Source organism: Pteropus alecto, unplaced genomic scaffold (genome assembly GCF_000325575.1).
Source record: "Pteropus alecto unplaced genomic scaffold, ASM32557v1 scaffold57, whole genome shotgun sequence".
Lineage (NCBI taxonomy): Eukaryota > Metazoa > Chordata > Mammalia > Chiroptera > Pteropodidae > Pteropus > Pteropus alecto.
In genome coordinates this window covers 11,276,704-11,298,743 of record NW_006442508.1, presented here as the reverse complement: position 1 = coordinate 11,298,743, position 22,040 = coordinate 11,276,704, and the positions used below count along the sequence as shown (strand labels likewise).

General features: G+C 38.6%; 2 protein-coding genes and 2 pseudogenes across 2 annotated transcripts in view; 3 read left to right on the top strand and 1 right to left on the bottom strand.

Annotated features, from left to right (window-relative positions):
• Positions 1-11,108, bottom strand: part of POLR2B (RNA polymerase II subunit B) — a 43,727-nt gene extending 32,619 nt beyond the window's left edge. The window contains exons 1-4 of the mRNA XM_015597545.2: positions 10,970-11,108; positions 10,370-10,751; positions 5,612-5,684; positions 2,320-2,470 (exon numbers count right to left, since the gene is read on the bottom strand). Coding sequence (XP_015453031.1) covers positions 2,320-2,470; positions 5,612-5,684; positions 10,370-10,388 — 243 coding nt within the window. The 5' untranslated portion in view covers positions 10,389-10,751; positions 10,970-11,108. The remainder of the gene's footprint in view (positions 1-2,319; positions 2,471-5,611; positions 5,685-10,369; positions 10,752-10,969) is intronic.
• On the top strand, positions 3,877-3,995 carry LOC112471608 (annotated as a pseudogene).
• LOC112471591 lies at positions 7,488-7,606 on the top strand (annotated as a pseudogene).
• Positions 11,109-11,149: 41 nt separating the features above from the next.
• On the top strand, positions 11,150-21,489 carry NOA1 (nitric oxide associated 1). The gene is made up of 7 exons (XM_006922525.3): positions 11,150-12,333; positions 13,374-13,538; positions 14,154-14,359; positions 16,693-16,824; positions 17,768-17,884; positions 20,756-20,876; positions 21,190-21,489. The coding sequence occupies exons 1-7, from the start codon at positions 11,184-11,186 to the stop codon at positions 21,387-21,389; spliced, it is 2,091 nt and encodes a 696-aa protein (XP_006922587.2). The 5' UTR covers positions 11,150-11,183; the 3' UTR covers positions 21,390-21,489.
• Positions 21,490-22,040: the final 551 nt, after the last annotated feature.

Sequence of the window (22,040 nt, the reverse complement as noted above, 5' to 3'; positions counted from 1 at the left end):
AAACAAAAAGGTAAATCATTACAATTAGAACTGTGCTCTAATCTAATCAACAGAACATCAGAAAAAAATACACCTAATTATTCAATTAAGCATACAAAAAATCCTAATTATTCCACATAAAGCAGCAGTCCCCAACCTTTTTGGCATGAGGGACTGGTGCTCCGAGAGAATCTAATGCCTGTTGATATGAGGTGGAGCTGAGGCAGTGATGCCAGCGCTGGGGAGAGGCTGCAAATACGGATAAAGCTTCGCTGGCTCGCCCATCGCTCACCTCCTGCTGTGCAGCCCGGTTCCTAACAGGCCACAGAAGGGTATTGGTCTGCAGCCCAGGAGTTGGGGACCCCTGATATAAAGGATGAGAATGTCCAGCCCTAGCTGATTATAGCTCAGCCCACAGCAGAAAAAAAATTTTCAATTAAATATCTATCTGCTGCCCAATAAATCAGGATCCATTAAAATCTTCCAGAGATAAATGGATAGTGAACTCTCTAAATCAAATCTTAGAGAAGATAGGACAAAACAGATCCCTAAAGGTAAATTACTGCCAACCAAATTTCCCAAAGCAGGGTAAATAAAGGGCCAAGAGAACTGGTGACGATAATGAACCAAAGGGAAGCCATCCACCTCTTCTTTATTTCCACCATCACCCTAGTTTTCTAGGACACTATTATCTTAAATCTAGGCTATTCCAAGATTTTTATCTGCCTCCAGCCTCTACCCACTCCAAGTAAACACCATTTTCAAAGTAAGCATTCTAAAATAATGCTTTATGCATAACTTTGACAATCTTTTCGCAATCCTCCATGACATCCAATGATATCCAAAGCCTATGACAATCTGGTTCCACATGACTTTTCACTAACACCTATTAAAAAGAGATAAAAACAAAAATCATACCCTAACTGTTGTGGTCCTCATTCCATTGCCAAATACACTTAGTATTTTCTTGCTGAAATGCCTAAGTATCTTTTCTCTACTAAGACAAGTTCTACTGCACCCTTCATGGTCAGCCTAAGTCTCTCTCATCTTTTCCAGTAAGCTCTGATACGCTAACTTCAGAAATCTCTTCCTCCAAAGGTACCTATGGTACTAGCACTTTTGAGTACGCTGTTATATTGTTATCTCCATGTTCTACAAAGACAATGAAAGAGAGGTGCCTTCAGTATATAAAAGGCATTTCTGCCTATTTTTCCAGCACAGTGTCATAAGAGCCAATTATTTCTGTTCTTAACAGTAATTATGTGCAGTATATCCAACTAGAATAATAGATCAGCCCTTCGGAGCTTAACTACAGAGAAGAGGGACTGAACTGACTAGAAATAATAACTTCTTCCTCTGCCTAACTCTATTTCTGGGGCTCTCCCTGCCTTACTTCGTTTTTCAGTCTTCCTTGTCTCTCAAGGCCTATCATGCTTAGTCAAAAAACTAGGGACAGTCATTACTTTAGACTACATGCTTCTTTATAAGCACTTATGTGAAACCAGTGAAACTATACCCTTGCTATGATTTTAACAATGCAAAAACATGCATGTGTCTACAAAGACTATAAGGAACTTAGAAAAATTTAAATAGCTTATATGTTGGGTGATTTTCCTTTATTACTTCTTATGCTGCTATAGTAACGTATTTCATGCAATGAATAAAGTGGAAAAGTCTTTCAAATACTTTCTTTTATGCTTCCTTATACTGTGAAAGAAAAAAGTTGGGTTTTCTGAAGTGATATGACTATTTCTGGCTTGCTTCTCTTAGTATTTAAGTTCCTTCTTCCCAACTATTAAATACCTACTACCTGAATAAGGATTCGCATTGTGGATCAAGCTGACCCTTGAATAACATGGGGATTGGGGTGCCAAGCCCTTGTGCAGTCAAAAATCTGCATATAACTTTTGACTCCCCAAAAATTTAACTACTAATAAGCCAACTGTTGACCAGAAACCTTACCAATAACATAAGCAGTCAATTAGCACATTTTGTATGTTAAATGTATGATATACTGTAGTCTTACAATAAACTAGAGGAAAAAAGTTATTAAGTACTATACACTTATAGTACTATATTGCATCTATCAATACTGTAAGTTTTCACAATGAAAAAGACTCTCATACAAGTGAACCCATGCACTTCAAACCCATGTTGTTAAAGGGTCAATTGTACTTGCAAAAATGCATCTCTCCATTAGTAAGAATAAACTAGGAGCTAATTGAAGATGCTATAAGTACTCTACTAAAAATACTGTTGACTTTAACATTTAAGCCAGATGAGAGAACTGAAATTTCAAATCAATACTCTTATTTATGTTACTTTATATTACCATCTTACCGGTTCTTCAACTTCTCCGCTAGCGTGCTGAGCTTCAGCTTGTAGGTCGATAGGTGGCGCATCTTCCACAATTCTTTGAACAGACATCTGAATAAACTCATCAAAGGAATCCAGTTGTTGTCTGACCAAACCCTTCTCATCAAAATAGGAGCTGGAAAAATATTTGAGTCCATAATTAGTTACAACCCAGTGATGTTTTCTAGCATATTTCTCCATTTTCATTATAATCAAATTCAATAAACAATCATTAAATATCAGTCACTATATGCCTGCCACTATGCAAGATACTATGAGGTATGCAAAAAAGGGTGACAACTAGGAACACTTTCTTTGCAGAACTTGTTGAGTTTGGGGAAATGAGACATACTTACAGGTAAAATAATTAAAGTACAACATAAGAACTACAAGATAGCCCTAATTTACAAATGTGCTTTATAGATAAATTTCATCCAACCTCTTGGAAATATTTCTTGGGAAAAAAAAAAGCACAAAGATAAAAATAAGAACTCTAATTTGAATAAAATAATGATGACATCAATGACTAAAATATGGATTATATAAGAATTTCAAATTTAAAGATTATTAGTTCTATTTTGAATATATTAGAGGTAAGATGAGAGTAAGTCATGCAAGTGAAAATACTCAGCAAATGACTGATGATAAAAAAAATGGAGCATAGGCAGAAATTAGAATTAGTAGTGTACACATAGAAATCACATAATGAAGCCCTAAAGGAGGATGGACAATCTAAGAGTTGACATTATTGTTTATAAGGAACAGACATTTATTCATGTGAGCAATGGGGAAGTAGACATATAAAAACATACAAGTAGATATAAGTGCAAGACTCCTCACCACCAACTGAGAATAGCTGCATAGCTGAGCTTTAGAAAGACTAGAAGAGTTCTGAGCTCTAACACAACCCCAAGGACTGGATTATCTCATCACCTCCCAGCAGCATGAATGGCCCAGACAACACACCCTGCTGTCTCAACTTCTCCACTTTGTGACCTCAGCATATTTGTGCTATTTTCTAGGCTTCTGCTCCCCTCTCTCTTATAACTACTGACTCCTCAACCCTCACATCAATTTTCTTAGACAATATGTATAGCCCAATTAATCGCCAGCCTCCCGTTTTGGCATCATTAGATCACCTCACAGGACACTGGCAGGCCTATAGATTGGCTGGCTGGCTCTGGGTCAAGGTCCTACCCTGATTCAATCAACCACAACCACTAGTATTAAAAGTTTGGTCCTATGATAGAGGGTGCAGCACACAATCCTTGTACAAGGCACAGAATATAAAAACTAGTTTGGACAATTTCAAGAGACTGTGAGCTAATGGGAAAGAAATTTCTCACAACCATTTGGGTCAGCCACTGATATGTAAGAAACACATGGAAGGCACTGTCTATAATATAAATAGCAATGGATTTTATGGACAATAACAAAAAATCTTTATAAAACTATGGACAAGTTCTATCGTGCTAGGAAGCTGAATCATAGCTGCTTTCCCCAAAATCATTAGAACAGTGCTTCATTAGAAAGTTATCCTAAGTCTATGGCCATGCCACCCTGAATGCGCCCGATCCCATCTGATCTCGGAAGCTAAGCAAGATCAAGCCTGGTTAGTACTTGGATGAGAGACCACCTGGGAATACCAGGTGCTATAGGCTTAAAAAAATAAAATAAAATAAAAATAGAATGTTATCCTTTAAATGCCTAAATTACATAAATATTTCATACTTATGATACCTACTATTATTTTGCCAAGTCATTTTACTGAAGTTGCTGATGATATTAAGTAATATATCCACACCGCTTAGGAAACATGTTAAAACATGAAAAAAACAAAATGTCATCTCACAATAACCAAAGGACCTATAGTCAATTAAAATGTAAAACTCAAATCATTTATTTTGTAACCAATATTATATGAGATGACTATTCACAAGAGTATTTTATCCTTGAGGAATCTACCGCACATGTTGAAAACAATTCTTGTTCATCTAAGAACAAAATATTCTTTCTTCCTGGAGATTATAAAATATAAGCATATCCCACAAAACAGTTACCTAGTTTTTGTTTTCTAGTAAAAGGCCTCTTGATGTTTAATATTTAAACATCATAAAAAATACAAATGTCTCAATACAAAATTTTTATAGCCTATGTTTAGTAGAAAACATATGTACTTATACTTCAAAAATCAATATATTTTTAACAAAACAATGTTCAAGAAAGGTTCAGTTATATTCTAAATACAGCTGGAAGAATGTTAAAAGCATGTGTTCTTTGAAAAGAGAAAAAGTGTCAACCAAGAGGATGTGCATCTTGGAAATGGTAGAAATCAGAAGCATCACCATGTTACTATATACAAAGCAACTGTCAGTTTGATAATAGAGCAAAGTGTAGCATGTTACTTCATTACTTAAAAGTTACTTTTCTTATCTATGTATAAGGCTTCTTACTGAGTTCTATTTCATTTTAGTTACACTTAATATTGGATGGGAATTTGGGCTGAAAATACAACCTATTATAAATTTACCCATTTAAAATAAAGAGAAAAACCAAGAAATCAAATTAACATCAACGGTAATGAAATAAATAGGCATCATGTGCCTCCTAATATAATGCACTGAAAACAATATCACTGCTGCCAAAAATGATCAACTGAATCTAATTATGAGGAAACATCAGACAAACTCAAACTGAGGGGCATTCTAAAAAGTAACTGGCTATTCTCAAAAATGTCAAGATCGAAAAAAAAAAAAGAAGAAGACTGAGGAACTTCTAGATTATAGGAGACAAAAGAATAAGTCATGAAAACCAAATGTAATATGTAATCCTAAACTGAATACAGGATCAGAAAAAGTATTTTTACTTTGTTATAAATAACATTAGTGGAACAACTGGCAAAATCTGGATAAAGTCTGTAGATTAAACAAGAATATTGTATTAATATTAATTTCCTGATTTTGATGGTTTATGATTATGTAAAAGAATGTTCTATGTCTGCAACTTAACTCTCAAATGTTTCAGGAAAAAATATGGAGAAAGACAGAAAACATAGTATAAGGTTAACATTTAGGGAATCTGAGTGAAGTGTATACCTGAATTCTTTGTGTAGCCTTTCTGTAAGTCTGAATTACTTAAAAAGTTAAATATATAACTAAATAAATGAGAAATCTGCTTTCATGCAGCATACTCATATAGAATATCTAAAATAAGCAGGAAATCCTTTTATAGGTTATAGTGTCTTTTAAAGCTTATTCAGTTTTGTCTAAAAAGTTACCTGATTACAATCCAGCAGGCTTCTTGCCACAAATCTGGGGTAATTTCATCATCATCCTCATCATATTGCATATCTACAAAAGACAAAAATATTATACTCATTTGGAATAAAATGCTACTTGTTAAGATATTGCTCCTATGATTTGAAGTAGTAGAAACACATTTACTCTGCTAAATAAAAAGCAATTCTTTTACCTCATTTTTCTAAAATTTCAGTCAATTAATTGTAATGAAATAATACATATAGGTATACATCTACATATACACAGGTCTACATCACATAGGTATTCTCCCAATATACAAAGAGACCTCATTAGAAAGGTTCGCATGACTTGTGAATCTCTAAGTTTTCCATCTTCTCTACACGAAGTCCACGTAATTCTCTTAATCACCATCTACATTTCATACATGAACAGGTGTGACACTGTAATTTCTAAAGATGGCCACAACCATATTTTCCATTTTACAAGCTTTTTTATATCGTGATCTTGAAATTCCTACTATCGAGATACAGGCGACTATGTTTCCTCTCTTTGAATCTGGGTAGGTTTTTGACTCTCCTGTAAGTAAGAGAATGCAGCTAAAGAGACATTACATGACCTTAGAAGCTAGGTCAGGAAAGACAATGTTGTGCCGTCTTATTTGCTGAAACAGTTGCTTCTGGAGCCCTCAATTATCATTAAGAAGTCCTAATACTCTAAGACTGGTATACTGTGAGGAAGCCCACTGGGTAGAGGCTTAAAGATGTTCTGGTCAGCAATCCTCGTCCTTGAGTACTTCCAAGCTAGGTACCAGACATGTGAGTAAACATGCTGGATCATCCAGCCCCCAGGTGTCAACTCTCAACCTTTGAGTCTTCCCAGTTGAACTACTGACATAATGGAGCAGATAAGTCATTCCTACTATGCTCTGCCAAATTCCTGACCACTTAAATCTATGAATATTAATTTTTAAGCAGCCCCATTTAGTGGCAATTATGCAACAATAGTAACTTGAACAATGGGGAATCTGAAAAACCAGTGTGCACTAATCCTCTATTAGTCTCACCTTCTTATGTAAAAGAATAAGTGTGCTATATTTGTTTTTATATTCTGACCTAAATATATAATCTGTAAAACTTAAGAGCTTTGAATTCAAAACCTGATACATATCCAAAATAAATTATTTAATAAATGCTTCTTGAATAAACCGGAATTACTGATCCCTATATATGAAGGGAGGGGTGAGGAAGACAATGGTATCTAAAATAGCTCAGAGATTTCTAGCTTTGATGACAGATTATAGATCAGTATCACAGCCATACAGGAAAAGCATGTAAGAAGGTGGGAAAAGGAAAGAAAACGATGACATCAGTTTTAGGTATACTTGCAGAACATTTATCCTTTTAAATACTTATAGTATGCAACTAGATATAAACATGTAACTCAAATAAGAGGTCTAATTTGCAAAGAGTTGAGAATCATACACATGTGGTTGGAAGAATATGGAACGTTTACATAAAGAAGGAAAACTGAAGGCAAGATATTAAAGAACATCCCTGTTAAAATCATGTGAAAGAAAATAAACCCATGAAGGTCGTTATTCATTTATTCATTCATCTATTTTCAAATATTTATTGAAGGTGTTTACTATGTCCCAGCCATTGGAGACACCACCTTCAACAAGATAAAAGATAGCTGCATCCTCAAAAGCTGACCTCCCAAAAGCTGACCTAAGCAGAGACATCATGTATGAATAATAGGAGTAAACCAGACAAAAGGAGAGGGCAAAGGGCGGGGGGGGGGGTTGCAGGGGATGGTGTAGAGAAGTATTCCAAACAGAAAAAAAAAATGTGTGCAAAAGACTCCACAATGGAAGATATTCAAGAAGTGAAAGGCATCTACAGCCATGCCACCCTGAACACGCCCAATCTCGTCTGATCTCGGAAGCTAAGCTGGGTTGGGCCTGGTTAGTAGTTGGATGGGAGACCACCTAGTAAGACCAGGTGCTGTAGGCGATTTAAAAAAAAAAAAGAAGTGAAAGGCGGCCAATGTAGCTGAAACAGTAAACAGCTAGAAGTAGTAAAAGAGCTTGCTTGGTCTTTACTGAGAGAGCTTTGAGGAACCAGTCTCAGATTTCAGCAAGGCTGTGACTAGATCAGATTTTTATTTCTGAAAGATCACTATGGCCAGTGTGGAGAGTGGACTGGAGAAGCAAGAAAACTGGAAGCACACAAATTAGGAGTCTGAGAAAATAATCTTGGCAGGAGATGGTGGTGGCCTGAATTAGAATTGTGGCAGAGGGTACAAAGAAGTGACTAGATCTGACATACTTAGAAGAACTTCCAAGTCTTGGTGACTCATTAGATACAGGGATAAAGGAAAAGAATCAAAAATCATGCCCAGGATTCTAATTTTAACAACAGAGGAGATGGAGAACACAGGCGGGAGCAGTTTGGGAAGGGAATGGGGAAATGCTCAATTTGGGCAGTGACAACTTTGAAGGGCCTGGGACACATTCATGTCAAACTATCTAGTGGTAGTTAGACATGCAAAAAATCTGGACTGGAAATATGTTTTCAAAAGTCATCCAAATATAGATGGTAAATGAAGCCATGGATAATGGATGATGTCATCCAAGGAGAATGTGAACAGTGGAAAAGGATAAGAAGGAAAGTCACGCAGGTAAGAAGAATGAAGTGAGAGCGATGAGGCAAAAGGAAGGAGTGAGTTTCCAAGAACTCATCAACAATGTTGAACACCACTGGGTCTGGATAAAGTTTTAAAATGTCCACCTTATTTATTAATTAAGAAGTCACTGATATTCATATTAAAAGCTATTTTAATGTAGTGGCATGAGCAGAATTAGACTGCAGTGGGTTGAGAACCTGAAAGATGGAAATTGGAATCAAGAACAGCCTATTCTCTTTAGAAGCTTGTTGTGAATAGAAGGAAAAGGCAAAAGATTGGAAGACAAAGGAAACAATAAAGAGTTTAACTTATTTTCTTGCAAATGAGATCTAATAATTCACATAGGAAGAAGGCACTGAAAAGGAGTGTCTAAAAACTAATGAGGGCATATCTAATAAAGATACAAAGGACACAGAAATGGAAAGTAGACTCAGTGCAGAAGCAGACTTGATAAACAAGATGACTTATAACTCTTTTTTCCACAGAATTATTTACACTGCTAATGATAAGGTAAGTTAGAACAATCACTATGGTGGTCATTTGGCACCGTCTAGAAAATGTTAACCGTGTACATCACTTGACCTGACATTTCTACATTTAGAAATTATCTTACAGGTATACGTCTATTGGACAAACTGACAAAATGAGATTATTCATTCTAGCACTGTTTGAACCAAGAAAAAAATGGAAATAACTCAAATGTCCATCAATAAGACACTAAAGTTATATCCATTCAAACCAAGTAGCTGTGAAAAAAAGACATTCTCTATGTATTGATATGAAAATCTCCTAGATTTATGTAAAGTCAAAAACAAGTGCAGAAAAGTGTAAATGTTCTTGTAAAGGGGGAAACAGAATCCCATTTATTTGCTTGAATACGCATAGAGCTCTACAGAGTGATAATCTAAGAACAGTGGTTACTTACTGCAGAGGGGGTTCACACTGGGAGATGGTAAACAAGAAAAAACCTGACACTAACATTTTTACATTTTCTGGCTTGTGAAAGATGAAAATACATTTCCTATTCAAAAAACTAAGTTCAAAAGGCATTTTTTTAAATTTTCCACTGAAATAGAAATTAAGAAAAGAGAATGTAGTGATGCTAATAAATTTCTAGACTCAAGACATGAAAGAGAAGTTTAAACAGCAGAGCTTAAGCTTTTATTTTTCTATTTTCTCCATGAAGTAGCTGAGGGAATAAGAAATGTGGCTATGGGATTGAGAACTAGAAGAAAATGAAGTCTGAAACAGTAGCTGTAGAGAATGGAAGAAAGAACTTTAAAAATACACAATGAAAACACACTAGACATGATTAATTCTACATGGGAAAAGAAAAAGAAAAGACATATTGCCCTTGGTTCAGTAGAATACCACATACCACCTGAGAACTGTCATTTTTTTGGGCAATGAAAACACACTAGACATGATTAATTCTACATGAAAAAGAAAAAGAAAAGACATATTGCCCTTGTTCAGTAGAATACCACATACCACCTGAGAACTATCATTTTTTTGGAAAAAGGAAATTTAAAAGTCATCTTTTAAGACAATGTACTTAGACATATAACAGCATTAAGTAATGCCCAACTAAATCAACACCACCACCACCACCCTTCCCCACCCCCCGCTACCCTCCTACACATACACGCACCCTTTGTCCCCGGGTTTATTTCCAGGGCCTAGCACAATGCCTGACACAAGATGACGCTCAAAAATTCAACTAGTCAATAAATCCATTAACTCTGGCCTTAAGGGAAATGAATAAAGTAGCCTTCAAAGTCGACACAACGGAATTTATCTTAGTGGCTCTGCACGCTATTTCATTCAGTACGAGAAGGCGGTATGATTTATCCAGGGGCAGGCAGTGGAGAGAACAAGTGTCACCCTTGCCTAGAACACTAACGCTACGTTGCCTGCACCTTCCACCTCTCGAAATCCCGGCTTTGTTCCTGCTCTGAGATATGTGGGGAACATGACTGGGGACACTTGTGCGACGAGCTTAGGGAAGGCCACAAATCTACCATTCGTCCAGCTCCCCACATTTCCCTCCTTAGATGGGTCGCCGCGAAGGGTTCTAAAAGGTTACCTACCTTCGTCTGCGTCATACATATTTGCAAACGATTCCCGAACTCCTAACTCTTGAAATTGCAGACAGAAAAGCGCGCAGCAACCAGCAGCAAGCCGAGCGTGTGACGAGGTAATTTCCGCTTTTGGCGTTCCCAGAATGCTCTGCGTTTTCCGCCAAAGGCCTCCCACAAAGAAGCCAACGTAAGATCTGCGCCTGTGCAACTGGTAGGCTCAGGTTTCGAAAGGGTTAGAATTGCGTACGCGCAAATTGTAGGCTGACGCTCCCTGTACCTCCTATCCCCAACCTCTAACTGATTGCGGGGACCGCTACTACAGGCTGAGGATCGTGTCCAGCTAATGAAAGGTTTTGTTCGTTTTTCAATGTTGTCGCTCAAATAATGACACCTGAAAAAAAGGCCAAGACTTATTAATAAATTTTCATTGTGGTGGTGAATCCACGACAACCGATGCTCTATTTTTTGCACTTTTAAAGCTAAAAAACAATGCTTTTTCAAACGTGATGTATTAAGGGCGGGTTGTGCCAGCGGTGGCGCATCGAAGAAGTCTGAAAGTGACAAAACCCAGCCTCTTCAGCAACCCAGCATAGTCTAAGCCCCCAATACCTTTACTGCAGCTTTAAGCGGGCTTGCAAGCCTCAGAGTCTTCATCGCGAGAATTTATGGGATTACACGCAGGAGGAGGAGCCGAAATGTGACGGCTGACAAATGACAGCTTTCAAGTTATGCCGGGCTTTTGTCTCCAGTTTAACGCACGCCTTGGGCCCCAGTGCGCGTGCGCGCACGTGGCTCCGCCCTTTTGTCCAGGGCCGCGTTCCCCATGCTTCCCGCACGTCTGACTCGTAGACTTTTGTGCCCTTTACTGCGAGGATCCACTCCCACTGTAGCGCATCATGGCCTTCGGGAGCTGCTTCTTGAAAGGAGATGCGCGGCCGCCTCCTCCTCCCAGCACCCTTCTGGCCTGGGACGTGGGTTTCTTCGTAGCCCGACGGTAACTGGAGGTTATGAGCAAAGGGATGACATGGAGGAGCGTTTTCTGTTCCCCGAGTACGTCCCGGAGCCGGAACCCGCACCGACCCTCGAAGAACAGCTACAGGAGCTGCAGCAGCAGCAAGAGGAGGACGAGCGACGGAAGCAACAACAGCGGGAGGAGCGGCGGCAGCAGAAGGTACGGGCCAGCCGCCGAGTGCACCCGGTCGTGGGGCACCCGGACCCGACGGTGCCACCCAGCGGCCTGAACTGCTCCGGCTGCGGGGCGGAGCTGCACTGCCAGGACCCTGGTGTTCCCGGCTACCTGCCCAGCGAGAAGTTCCTTAGCGCGGCGGCGCAGACCGACGCGGGGCTGGCGCGGACCGTGTGCCAGCGCTGCTGGCTGCTGGTACACCACCGGCGCGCCCTGCGCCTGCAGGTGAGCCGCGAGCAGTACCTGGAGTTGGTGAGCGCCGCGCTGCGGCGGCCCGGGCCGTCCCTAGTTCTCTACATGGTGGACCTGCTCGATCTGCCCGACGCACTGCTGCCCGACCTGCCCGCATTGGTAGGCCCCAAGCAGCTGATCGTGCTGGGGAACAAGGTGGACCTGCTGCCCCAGGACGCACCCGGCTACCTGCAGCGGCTCCGGGAGCGGCTTTGGGATGACTGTGTCCGCGCCGGACTCCTGCGGCCCCTTGGGCCCAGAGGGCCACAGCACTCCGCCGGGGACAGGCCACTGGACAGGGAGGAGAATTCGAATCCTTCAGCCAGGTCCCGTACGATGCTGAGGGATGTTCGGCTCATCAGCGCCAAGACTGGCTATGGAGTGGAAGAGTTGATCTCCGCGCTTCAGCGCTCCTGGCGCTACCGCGGCGACGTCTACCTGGTTGGCGCCACCAATGCTGGCAAGTCTACTCTCTTCAACACGCTCCTGGAGTCGGATTACTGCATCGCCAAGGGCGCTGAAGCTATCGACAGAGCCACCATCTCCCCGTGGCCTGGTGAGCCTTAGGAGGCCTGTCCCCTTAGTTTTCTGAGCTTAATGTCCATCAGAGACTGTCTGGAGCCTTCCCTTTAAAATTTTTCTCCATAATTTGGTCACGCCTCTCTTCTGTGTCAGCTCAGTTCTTGGAAATTTAGTCTGTGTTAATTTTCTGATAGAAATATTTATGGAGCATTTTATATTCCAGTCACTGTTCTAGGCACTAGAGATAAACCAAAGAACAAAGTTCCTGCTCTTTTGGAGATTTCCCTTGTAGCTTTACTTTGTATGTTTCCCCGGAAAGTCCTTTGACTTTCTAAACCCACTTCCACCCCTCAGTCTTATTCTTCATATCTCAGTTTACTCATGAGATCTGTATACTGTACACATTTAATATTTGACTAATTCATTATTGCAGTATGGTATGTAGCTTTCCGGAAAAGACATGTCAATTTGTGGCTGTAAGAAATTTATGTAATTGCAAAATGGATCCTTCTATGACCCTGTTTGTATTTAACAGTTGGCAAAAGTAATTGTCTCATTTGTTCCTTTGAAACCAGTGTTTAACTTTACCTGGTAAATTGTTCTTGTGTGTCCTGGGCTTTAGTTGAATTATACACGAAGTACTTTTATATTGGATGGTAGTACAGTGAAAATGGAAAGAAATCAGGCCCGCAGATTTGAGATTCACCTGATTGAGCCTATGAGCCAATTTCTTTTTTTTTTTTTAAGCCAGTTTTTTTTTTCCTTTAACATTTTATTTTTTTATTTTCCCCCTCCCTTCTGGTAACCACTAGTCCATTGTCCATGTCCATGAGTCTCTGTTTGTCCTATTCATTTGTTGCTTTTAGGTTTATATCCCACATATGTGATATCCTATGAGCCAATTTCTGAACCTGTTTCCTCACCTGTAAAGTAAAAATTTTGTAGGAGGTTGTCATGAAGGTTTAAGTGAAATAAATCACAGTACCCAAGACAGTGTAACTCGCTGAAAATGTTAGTTTTCCTCCTATCTTTGTGCAATGTTTATAAAAATATGTTCATTCTTTGGTATTTCAGGTACTACATTAAACCTTCTGAAGTTTCCTATTTGCAACCCAACTCCTTACAGAATGTTTGAAAGGCAAAAAAGGCTTAAAAAAGATGCAAACGAAGCTGAAGAAGATCTTAGTCAGCTAGAACAAAATCAACTTAGTCTCTTGAAAAAGCACGGTTATGTGGTAGGTAAGCATCTTCTATAGGAAAACTTGTTGGGTCTATGCTAAAATTCTTTGTTGAGCAACCTGAAATATAGCTGTCTGGGGCTAGCCAGTTTTTGTGGGGAGAGACCACTTTCCTCATTCCGGAACATAGAGGCCATTTAGAGGCAAGGCCCCTGTTTGGAAACACAGAGATCATTGTGCTGAGAAAATTGAGACAGTAGATACTTGGAGAAAACCAGGAAAGGAATCAATGTAGTAATTGCCCACCTAGCCATTATCAGCAGTAAAGCACTTCTACTAAGATACTACCCGCTTCCTTGCAGACGAGGACAGGTTGTGGACTCTATGCATTGGCTTTAAATTAAATAGTCCCCCTTTCCTTGGTATCTCTATTCCACCTTCATTTACAACAAGTTTGATTTCCACCCATCCCCTGCCTGTACACAGCCAACCACATACTTGATTGTTTCAAGAATCTGACACCCACTGCCTTTGAGAAAAATGCAAAGCTATGAATTAAGTCTCACTTCCATGCCCCATAATTAGTCTTAGTAACTTGTTTGAGGCAAACGTGTTATCTGTCTGGAGTCAAAGGCCTTAAAGGAGCGATTAATAACTTCGATATAACTTGTTCTAGGAAGAGTTGGAAGAACATTCTCGTATTCGGAAAAACAAAAGGATGAAGCTGGCTTTGAGTTTGATGCTGATTCACTTGCCTTTGACATGGAAAATGAACCTGTTGTGGTTGCAGATAAACCCACCAAACGAGTAGAACTGACCCCACAAGATGTGAAAGATGCCCACTGGTTTTATGATACCCCTGGAATTACAAAAGAAAATTGTGTATGTATTTGATGTTTTTTAGAAACATTAACTTTCAGTTGCATGAGTAGTCTTAATTGGCAGAACACAGGAAAGTAGTATGCTTTCATTATAGATTCAGTTCTGATTCATTCATAGAAGCAGTTTAGAGGTGACTCAATGCCATCAAGTTCTGTATTTGATTTAGTAGGCTTCACTGCTTACACCCTACTTGTATTATTGTGGTTGTTACCTTAGTTAGGAAGACATTTACAGATTCATATTTTGAGGTTGGAAGAAATCATAAATATCACTTTAGTCCAGCCACCTATTCCATGTTTGAATTCCTTCTATAACATATCAACCAAAAGGTCATCCAGCTTGAACCAAAGTAAGGAATGACACTATCAGCTGAAGCAGTGTCACCTTACCTCCCAAGATAACCTGTTTGGTCTCTGTCCTGCTCTTTGTGTGGAGCTGAATAATCTGTAATTTGTACCCATTGTTCCTCAAAGCTGTATGTAATGAATATAATGCCTATTTCCCTTGCCAGACTTTGAACTATAACATTCTATCTCTTCCTCATTCTACCATTTTTTGTCTTTCATTAGTTCATCCAACAAACATCAAGCATTTACTGTGCTTACATAATCCAGATTATGTGTCCTTATTTCCTACATATATTCTTTCTGGGAAGCTATTCATCAACCCAGGCCCCTTTTCAGAATGTTTTCTAATTTTTTTTTTTTTTTTTGTATTTAAAGTGTGACACTTTGAACTAAATTTTTTGTATGACTACCCTCAGATGAGCATAATTTAGAATAGGATTAACTCTGTCTTGTACATTTTTAATCCAATTGCAAGGTCTCCTGATGACTGATTTTATCTTGTTTAAATCAGCCTATAGGCTACATACTCATTAAATCTCACAACTTTTTATTCATTTGCATTTTGATCATCATCTAAGTCATTGATTGACACAAGTGTGCATTCAAGTAACAGCCTTACCACAAATCAATTAATCAGCTTCCTTTGAATCTGGTTACTGACCAGTTTCTAATTCGCTTAATTATCTGTCCCCCTGTGAAATAACATTGGTTTCTTAGGTACTTTTCCTTCCTTTGCCTCATCAGGATCACTCAACACTTTCATTCTCAGAATTGTATTCTATTTGGTGACCTTTGTCATAAAATCATACATTTACCTCATATAATAATTGCTTATGTCCAGTCTTTTCTTCCTTAGCAATCCATAACTGGACTGCTTTCTAATAATGTTCTGTCACTTTAACTTCAACTCATTTTGCCCTTTTAGACTCAGGTCAGGAATAGCAGTTAGTTTAGTCATGTAGACTCTCTTTTGTCAAATAGTTAAAAAGGCAAGAGTTTGTTAAATATTCTTCAGACCAGCAGAATCAAACTCTCAAGTTTTTAGATATAAAGGATCTTTAATTTGCTTCTGTGTCAGTTTATTGATATATTTATCTGATGCCTTAAACCAATGTTTCCCAAAATGAATCAAGGAACTCTGTGGTGAAATTAAAGTATTAAGGTCTGCTAAAAGGGTTAAAAGAGTTTCTTCACTGCAGATGGCTTTTGATGTGCTTTTTTAAAACACAAATGCTAAGGAAAGCCACTTGCAGCCCCCTTATGTATTTTCTTTTGAGCCTCTCTAGGTATAATAATTTCCTTAAGAATCAAGTTCATAAAAAATTTTTTCCATTTTTTTACTTTCTCTTTTTTTTTTTAATCAGATTTTGATTTCTTAACTCTTACCAGAATCTTGTACTTCCTGGCTTTCTTTTTCTATTTTCTCTAGTCTATTTAGGAACTCTTCACCCTTAAAAGCCAGAGGATTCATAACTTAATCTCATTCTTTGCTGAGTATTTGGAGGAAATAAGGAAACCGAAGACCAGAATTTAGAAAGGGGTTATTCACACTCTTCACCTGCTCCTAGAATGTGGTGACCATTTTGCATTTAATGCATGTATACTTTCCGCTAGGTCATAAAGTAACTTATTGCCTTACTGTTAGCCGAAAATTGCTGCTCACTAGAAGCCTTGATGGTGAGCACATATTTTCTATCATACTAATTTTGACATTCAGGGGATGCTGCTGACATAAGAAAGTCCCACACTCCTATAAATTTATTTTGCCATTACTCAAGATTAAGTTGTGAAGCAAGAGTAGAGCCATCCGTAAATTGATTCATACAGACAGAAAGAATGAATAAGTTTTATGTGCAGCAAATTCTGACATACCTTGGTTTATTTTGAAATCTGGAATATTTTTTCTCATCACTTTTATATGTAAATCACAATATATCATATCTTCAATAAAAGTTAATTCTCTAAAATCTGCCCTTTGCTTCACAGGTTTTAAATCTTCTATCAGAAAAAGAAGTCAATATTGTTCTGCCAACACATTCCATTGTTCCAAGAACTTTTGTGCTTAAACCAGGAATGGTTCTATTTTTGGGTGCCATAGGCCGCATAGATTTTCTGCAGGTAAGGAAAGTCTGTGCCATTATAAAACAAATTAGTTTTGGCATTTATTTTAAGGAAGAAGATATACGAATAAGATTCACAAAATGTTGATAACTTTGTCATGACTATATTGGGGGCTGATATACTGTTCTTTTTTTTTTTTCTTTTATGTTTGAAAATGCCCATAATAAAAACTTGGGAAAAATAAAAAAAAACAGTAGTAGGTCTTAAAAACTATATCTTCAATAGGATGTTGAGCATCCCATACAGGTTGGCTTTAAGAAAAGATACTGCCCCTATCTTATGGTATTGTTTCATGTGAAAGCATACATCAGACTTTAGGTACAAGGTTAATATGCATTAAATAAATTCCACACTTCTTTATATCCCATATAAGTATACTTTATATATGTGCTTTTTTGTTTGATATTTATTTACATAGTATTCTGGGGATTTTAGAATATCTGTAGAATTGCTCCGTTTTGCCAAAACGAAGAGAAAAAAGTAAAATGAAACATGGATCTGCCATAACACCGAATGCAACACTTGCAGGCCATTGCTTGGGTACATTTCTTGGGTTTCGTGTTTGTTCATAATTTCTTGGAAATTTAGCCTTATATACTTAAAACTCTTACATATTTCTTGAAAGCCCACAAAATGAATCTTTTAAACCTAACTTTATACGGAGACAGTTAATGCAGACAGTATTTCCTTTTGTTTTTAATTATTTTTTTTAATGGTATCAACAAGCCTATGGAAGGAATCTTAGTTTTACATAAATTGTTGACATGCACTGCTTCTGCCTCTGCTATATTGTGCCCTTACATGTAGGCATTAATATAGTTTGATTATACCTGCCATACCAGTACTTCTAAAGGGAGCTTGATTGCTTTTTAATTGTGCCTTGTAATGTGCTGGTTTTGCAGGTTTTTCATTGTGTTAAATAACTTCTTTCTTTCTTAAGGGAAATCAATCAGCTTGGTTTACAGTTGTGGCTTCCAACTTCCTTCCTGTGCACATTACTTCCTTGGACAAGGCAGATACTGTGTATCAGAAGCATGCAGGTCATACATTACTCAAGGTGAGTTGGCACGCTTTGATGATGGCATGGTTAGGTTAACATACACTGTGATAGTCCCACAGCCCTGCTAAGAAAGCCTTTGTTGGACAGAACCATCTTTGTTATGCCATTAGCTAGCTCTTCCTTCACCTCGTTCTCCCTGAGGATTTCTCTATAAAGCGAAGTGGGCCCTATAATAAAAGGGATTTTGGTTTTAGTTCTTCAGTTCCATCAGCCACTTTTGAAGTGCTTAGCAGTCACATCATTGCAGAAAGTTGTATTGGATATTGCTGAGTGAAGAGAAATTATAGGTTTTCTCACAATTAGAGGATGACTAGCATCTAGTGGGTGGAGACAACCAACAATGATGCTAAACATTCTGCAGTGCACAGGACAGCCCCTCACAGCAAAAAATTATCTGGTCCAAAATGTCAATAGGGCCAAGGTTGAGAAGCCCTGGTCTGAGTGGAAAAACTCTCCTCCTAGCTTCTTAATCCCAGACACTTACAGATTATCCCACCTCTTCTCTCTTGCTCTACTAGCTCTTTTCTTTCACCTGTAAATATGTTGAATTTTCTCTCATCTTTAAAAAACAAAACACAGTGCCTATTCATTCCTTCTCTTTACAATCGAGCTCGCTCCTGCTCCTCACGTTTCATTCTCCACAGTCCTATTTGGCCCTTACTGTGCCACTGAAATTATTCCTACTAAATTCACCAAAGACCAAATGGAGCGTGTTTTCAGCTCTTTTACAAAACATAATGCACATACTGTTGACTAGTGAGTATCGCATAATGGTCAAGATCATTGCAGCCAGACTAGAATCAAATGCCTGCTCCACTCCACCACTTAACAAAGCTGTGTGACTTTAGGCAAGTTGCCTTTACCTCTCTGTGTTGAATCTATATCACAAGTCTGAAGAGGATTAAGTTCCAGGGCACTCTTCTAAGTGCTTCATAAATGTCTGTGATGGTGGTGGCCGTGGTGGTGGTGGAACATACCTCTTGCAAAAATACCAGGTGTATCTAATGCAGAGGTAATTTAACATTAATTCATGCTCATGCAACTAAAAATAAGTCAAAACACAAAATATAAATCCACTTTTCAAAGAGGATAAAAACAAACCTGGCTTAGATGTAAATACTTCCCTCTGGATTTCCTCAGAAAGCCAGACTGAAATTAAAACTCCATTGAAATAACTGTCCTAAAATTAATATTCCAGACACTTGTAGGATTTGGCTAGTGGGTGAGCACACAAAGGCAACCGACATTATAAGATCTGTTGCTTTTTCTGCACCAGAAGGCTTTACTTCTATTACGTTTGTTTACATTTTAGTTAATAATACACAAGTTGAAATACAGCTTAAGATTTGCAGGAAAGAACAATTCCTTAGTTTGTGTGATCTGGCTGTTATAAAAATGAACTCTGTGTCACTCTAGCCCCTGGCATCACGGATACTTTCTAAAGCAACAATCCCAGTCTTCCCATTGTGACACAAATAGTTTCTTGAGCTGCCTGCTCTGAAACTCATTCTTGCCTCCTTGTTTTCTTTCTCGCCTCCCAAATCAGTCAGTCCTGCCTCCTAAATATCTCTGAATCCAGCCTTGTATATAGTTCAAGCTGTCATCTGCTTTCATTAGGCTGTTTTGAGATATTTGAGTATTTTTCTCAGTTTTTACTGCTCTCCTCCTACCCCCACCCCAAATTTATCTCCACGGCTGCTAGAGCAGTGGTTCTTAGCCACCATTGACTTTTACCCCAGAGGACATTTGGCAATGCTTGGAGACATTTTTGGTTTTTATGATTTGGTAGATGCCAAGTAGAGGCTACGGGTGCTCTTAAAAATCCAACACTGCACAGAACAGCCTCTCCACTCCCCCTGAAAAAGAATTACTCAGTCCAAACCCCTGCACTGAGAGATCCTTCCAAAATGCAAAGCAGGTCACAGTATTATTTTTTATTGTTATCTCTGTCTTCTTTCCTCTGTAACCCCTCGGTAGTTCCACATTACTGAGAGAAATCTGAACTGACAGCCTTATCGCTAATACACACACACATAACATACTCTGGACAGTTAAACTGCAGTTCCTGAACTCGTCATCCTTTTTCCAGTTTTTGTGTCTGTACATCATGCTAAACCAGAATACCTTTCCACTGGGTAACTTTGATCTGTTTCTCAAAGTACTGCTCAGATATTGCTGCTTCATTAATGTTCTCCTTGACCAAAACACATTCATTACTTCTTCTTTCACAACCATAGTACTTAATATATGCCTCTCATCACATTTCTTACCTCGTCATGTGTTTACATGTTATTTCCATCTTCTGATCTCCTTAGGGGCAGGGACCATATTATAACATGTCTTTGTGTCCCTAGTGCTAAACCCAGAGATCTATTAATGAATAAATTATTATCTAGTTACTTCCAATTCATGGAAACATATATAAATAGAAGCTGAATCTTAATCATTATGCCTGTACCCTTGACTTGTAATGAGGTGGGAATTAATCTTTGTGGCCAGCCATGCCTACAAGATCTAAAGTATTTGGATCTTAATTGCCTTAATTGCCCAACATTACTCTGTGTAAAGGTTTATGGAGGGTCATAAAAACAGTGTAAACTAATAAAGCAAGATTCTGCTCTCAGAAGGTTACCACCCACATGTCGCCCTTGGCACTGGGAGCTGTGGGCTTCATCTCGTCACAAAACTTCTGTGCTTTTCATTTGACTAGAATTGATTTGGGGTTTTATCAACAGGTAATGTTTAGAATTTATTAGATTTTATTCTTGATCCCTGTACAGAATTATCTTATCAGTGTTTTACTTAATATTGGAGCTACAGAGAATTTAATTTGAACTTCTAAACATCTTCATTTTATCTCAATGGAAGGTTCCAATGGGTGGAAAGGAACGAATGGCAGGATTTCCTCCTCTTGTTGCTGAAGACATTACATTAAAAGAAGGACTTGGGGAATCTGAAGCAGTGGCTGACATCAAGTTTTCTTCTGCAGGTAATTTTACACCAAACACTTTTTAAAAGGTGAATAAAGTAGCCTTCCTGACTCAAAGTATATTTTTGTAGAAATGTACCTTAACTGACATAAACTGAGTATTTTAAGGAATACATACTCGTTTATTCATAAAATGCAACTTACTCAGAAAATAAATTTGTACCATTTCACAAAGGCATTGTTTGCTTTTTAAAAAGAAATAGAGTGAAAAAGAACAGTTGCCTCCTTTGGCGCTCCATTTTAAGCTTTGGTTTGGTGTTTTTAATAAGGTAGTTGTTAACACCTTCTTGTGTTCTGTCACATGCCTGCATAGGTTGGGTTGCAGTAACACCTCAGTTTAAGGACAGACTGCATCTCCGAGGCTATACACCACAAGGAACAGTGCTGACAGTCCGGCCCCCTCTCTTGCCACATATCGTTAACATCAAAGGAGAGCGCATCAAGAGAAGTGTGGCCTATAAAACCAAGAAGCTTCCTTCCCTTGTGTACAATCTGCGGAAGAAGAAAAAATAGATAAATATATGAACATATTAAACATAACTACATACATTGAATTGTATTAAATATAGCTATAATAAAGCTCCCCTGCTCCTACCTTTTTTACTACTCGGAACTGTGCCTATTTGTAATATAATGAATTTGTAAATACAAGTTATTTTTTTGTAGGGTGTGTATATGTAGTATCTCTGACCCAGAAATACCTAAAAAGGAGTTCTGCTATGTTCAAGTTTCTCTCGCTACTATTTTTATTGAGACTAGATGTCATTTCTTATTTGGAGTTAGTGGTTGGCATTTGAAAAAGTGGCAGAAAATCAATTTCTCCACAATACATGGCTTAAATAAGATAGAAGCGAGTAGGCAGCTCTGCGCCACGTAGTCATCCAAGGATCCAACTGGTAGAACATGCCATGGCTTCCAGCTCTAGGTCTAAGGCATTTGCTCAAGTGGTCATCCTTTCTCAATGAGGGGGAAGAGAGGAGATGAAGAACAAGCAGCTTCCCTGTTTCAACTGGGGCGGGGGCTGGAAGTTGCATACACCATTTCACAGTCCATTGGTCAACAGTCACATAACTGTATCTACCCACAAGGAAGCTGGGAGATGTGGAGAGAAGGGGGACCATTTCATATTTTACTTAAGGCAGTAGTCCCCAACCTTTTTGACAC

What these genes read in the sequence shown, in the direction of transcription:
- NOA1 (XM_006922525.3), top strand. Translation starts at nt 11,184, where the DNA reads ATGCTTCCCGCACGTCTGACTCGTAGACTTTTGTGCCCTTTACTGCGA. An exon ending in GCCGCATAGATTTTCTGCAG is followed by an intron (nt 16,825 to 17,767) that starts GTAAGGAAAGTC and finishes TTCTTTCTTAAG; the next exon opens with GGAAATCAATCAGCTTGGTT. An exon ending in CATCAAGTTTTCTTCTGCAG is followed by an intron (nt 20,877 to 21,189) that starts GTAATTTTACAC and finishes ATGCCTGCATAG; the next exon opens with GTTGGGTTGCAGTAACACCT.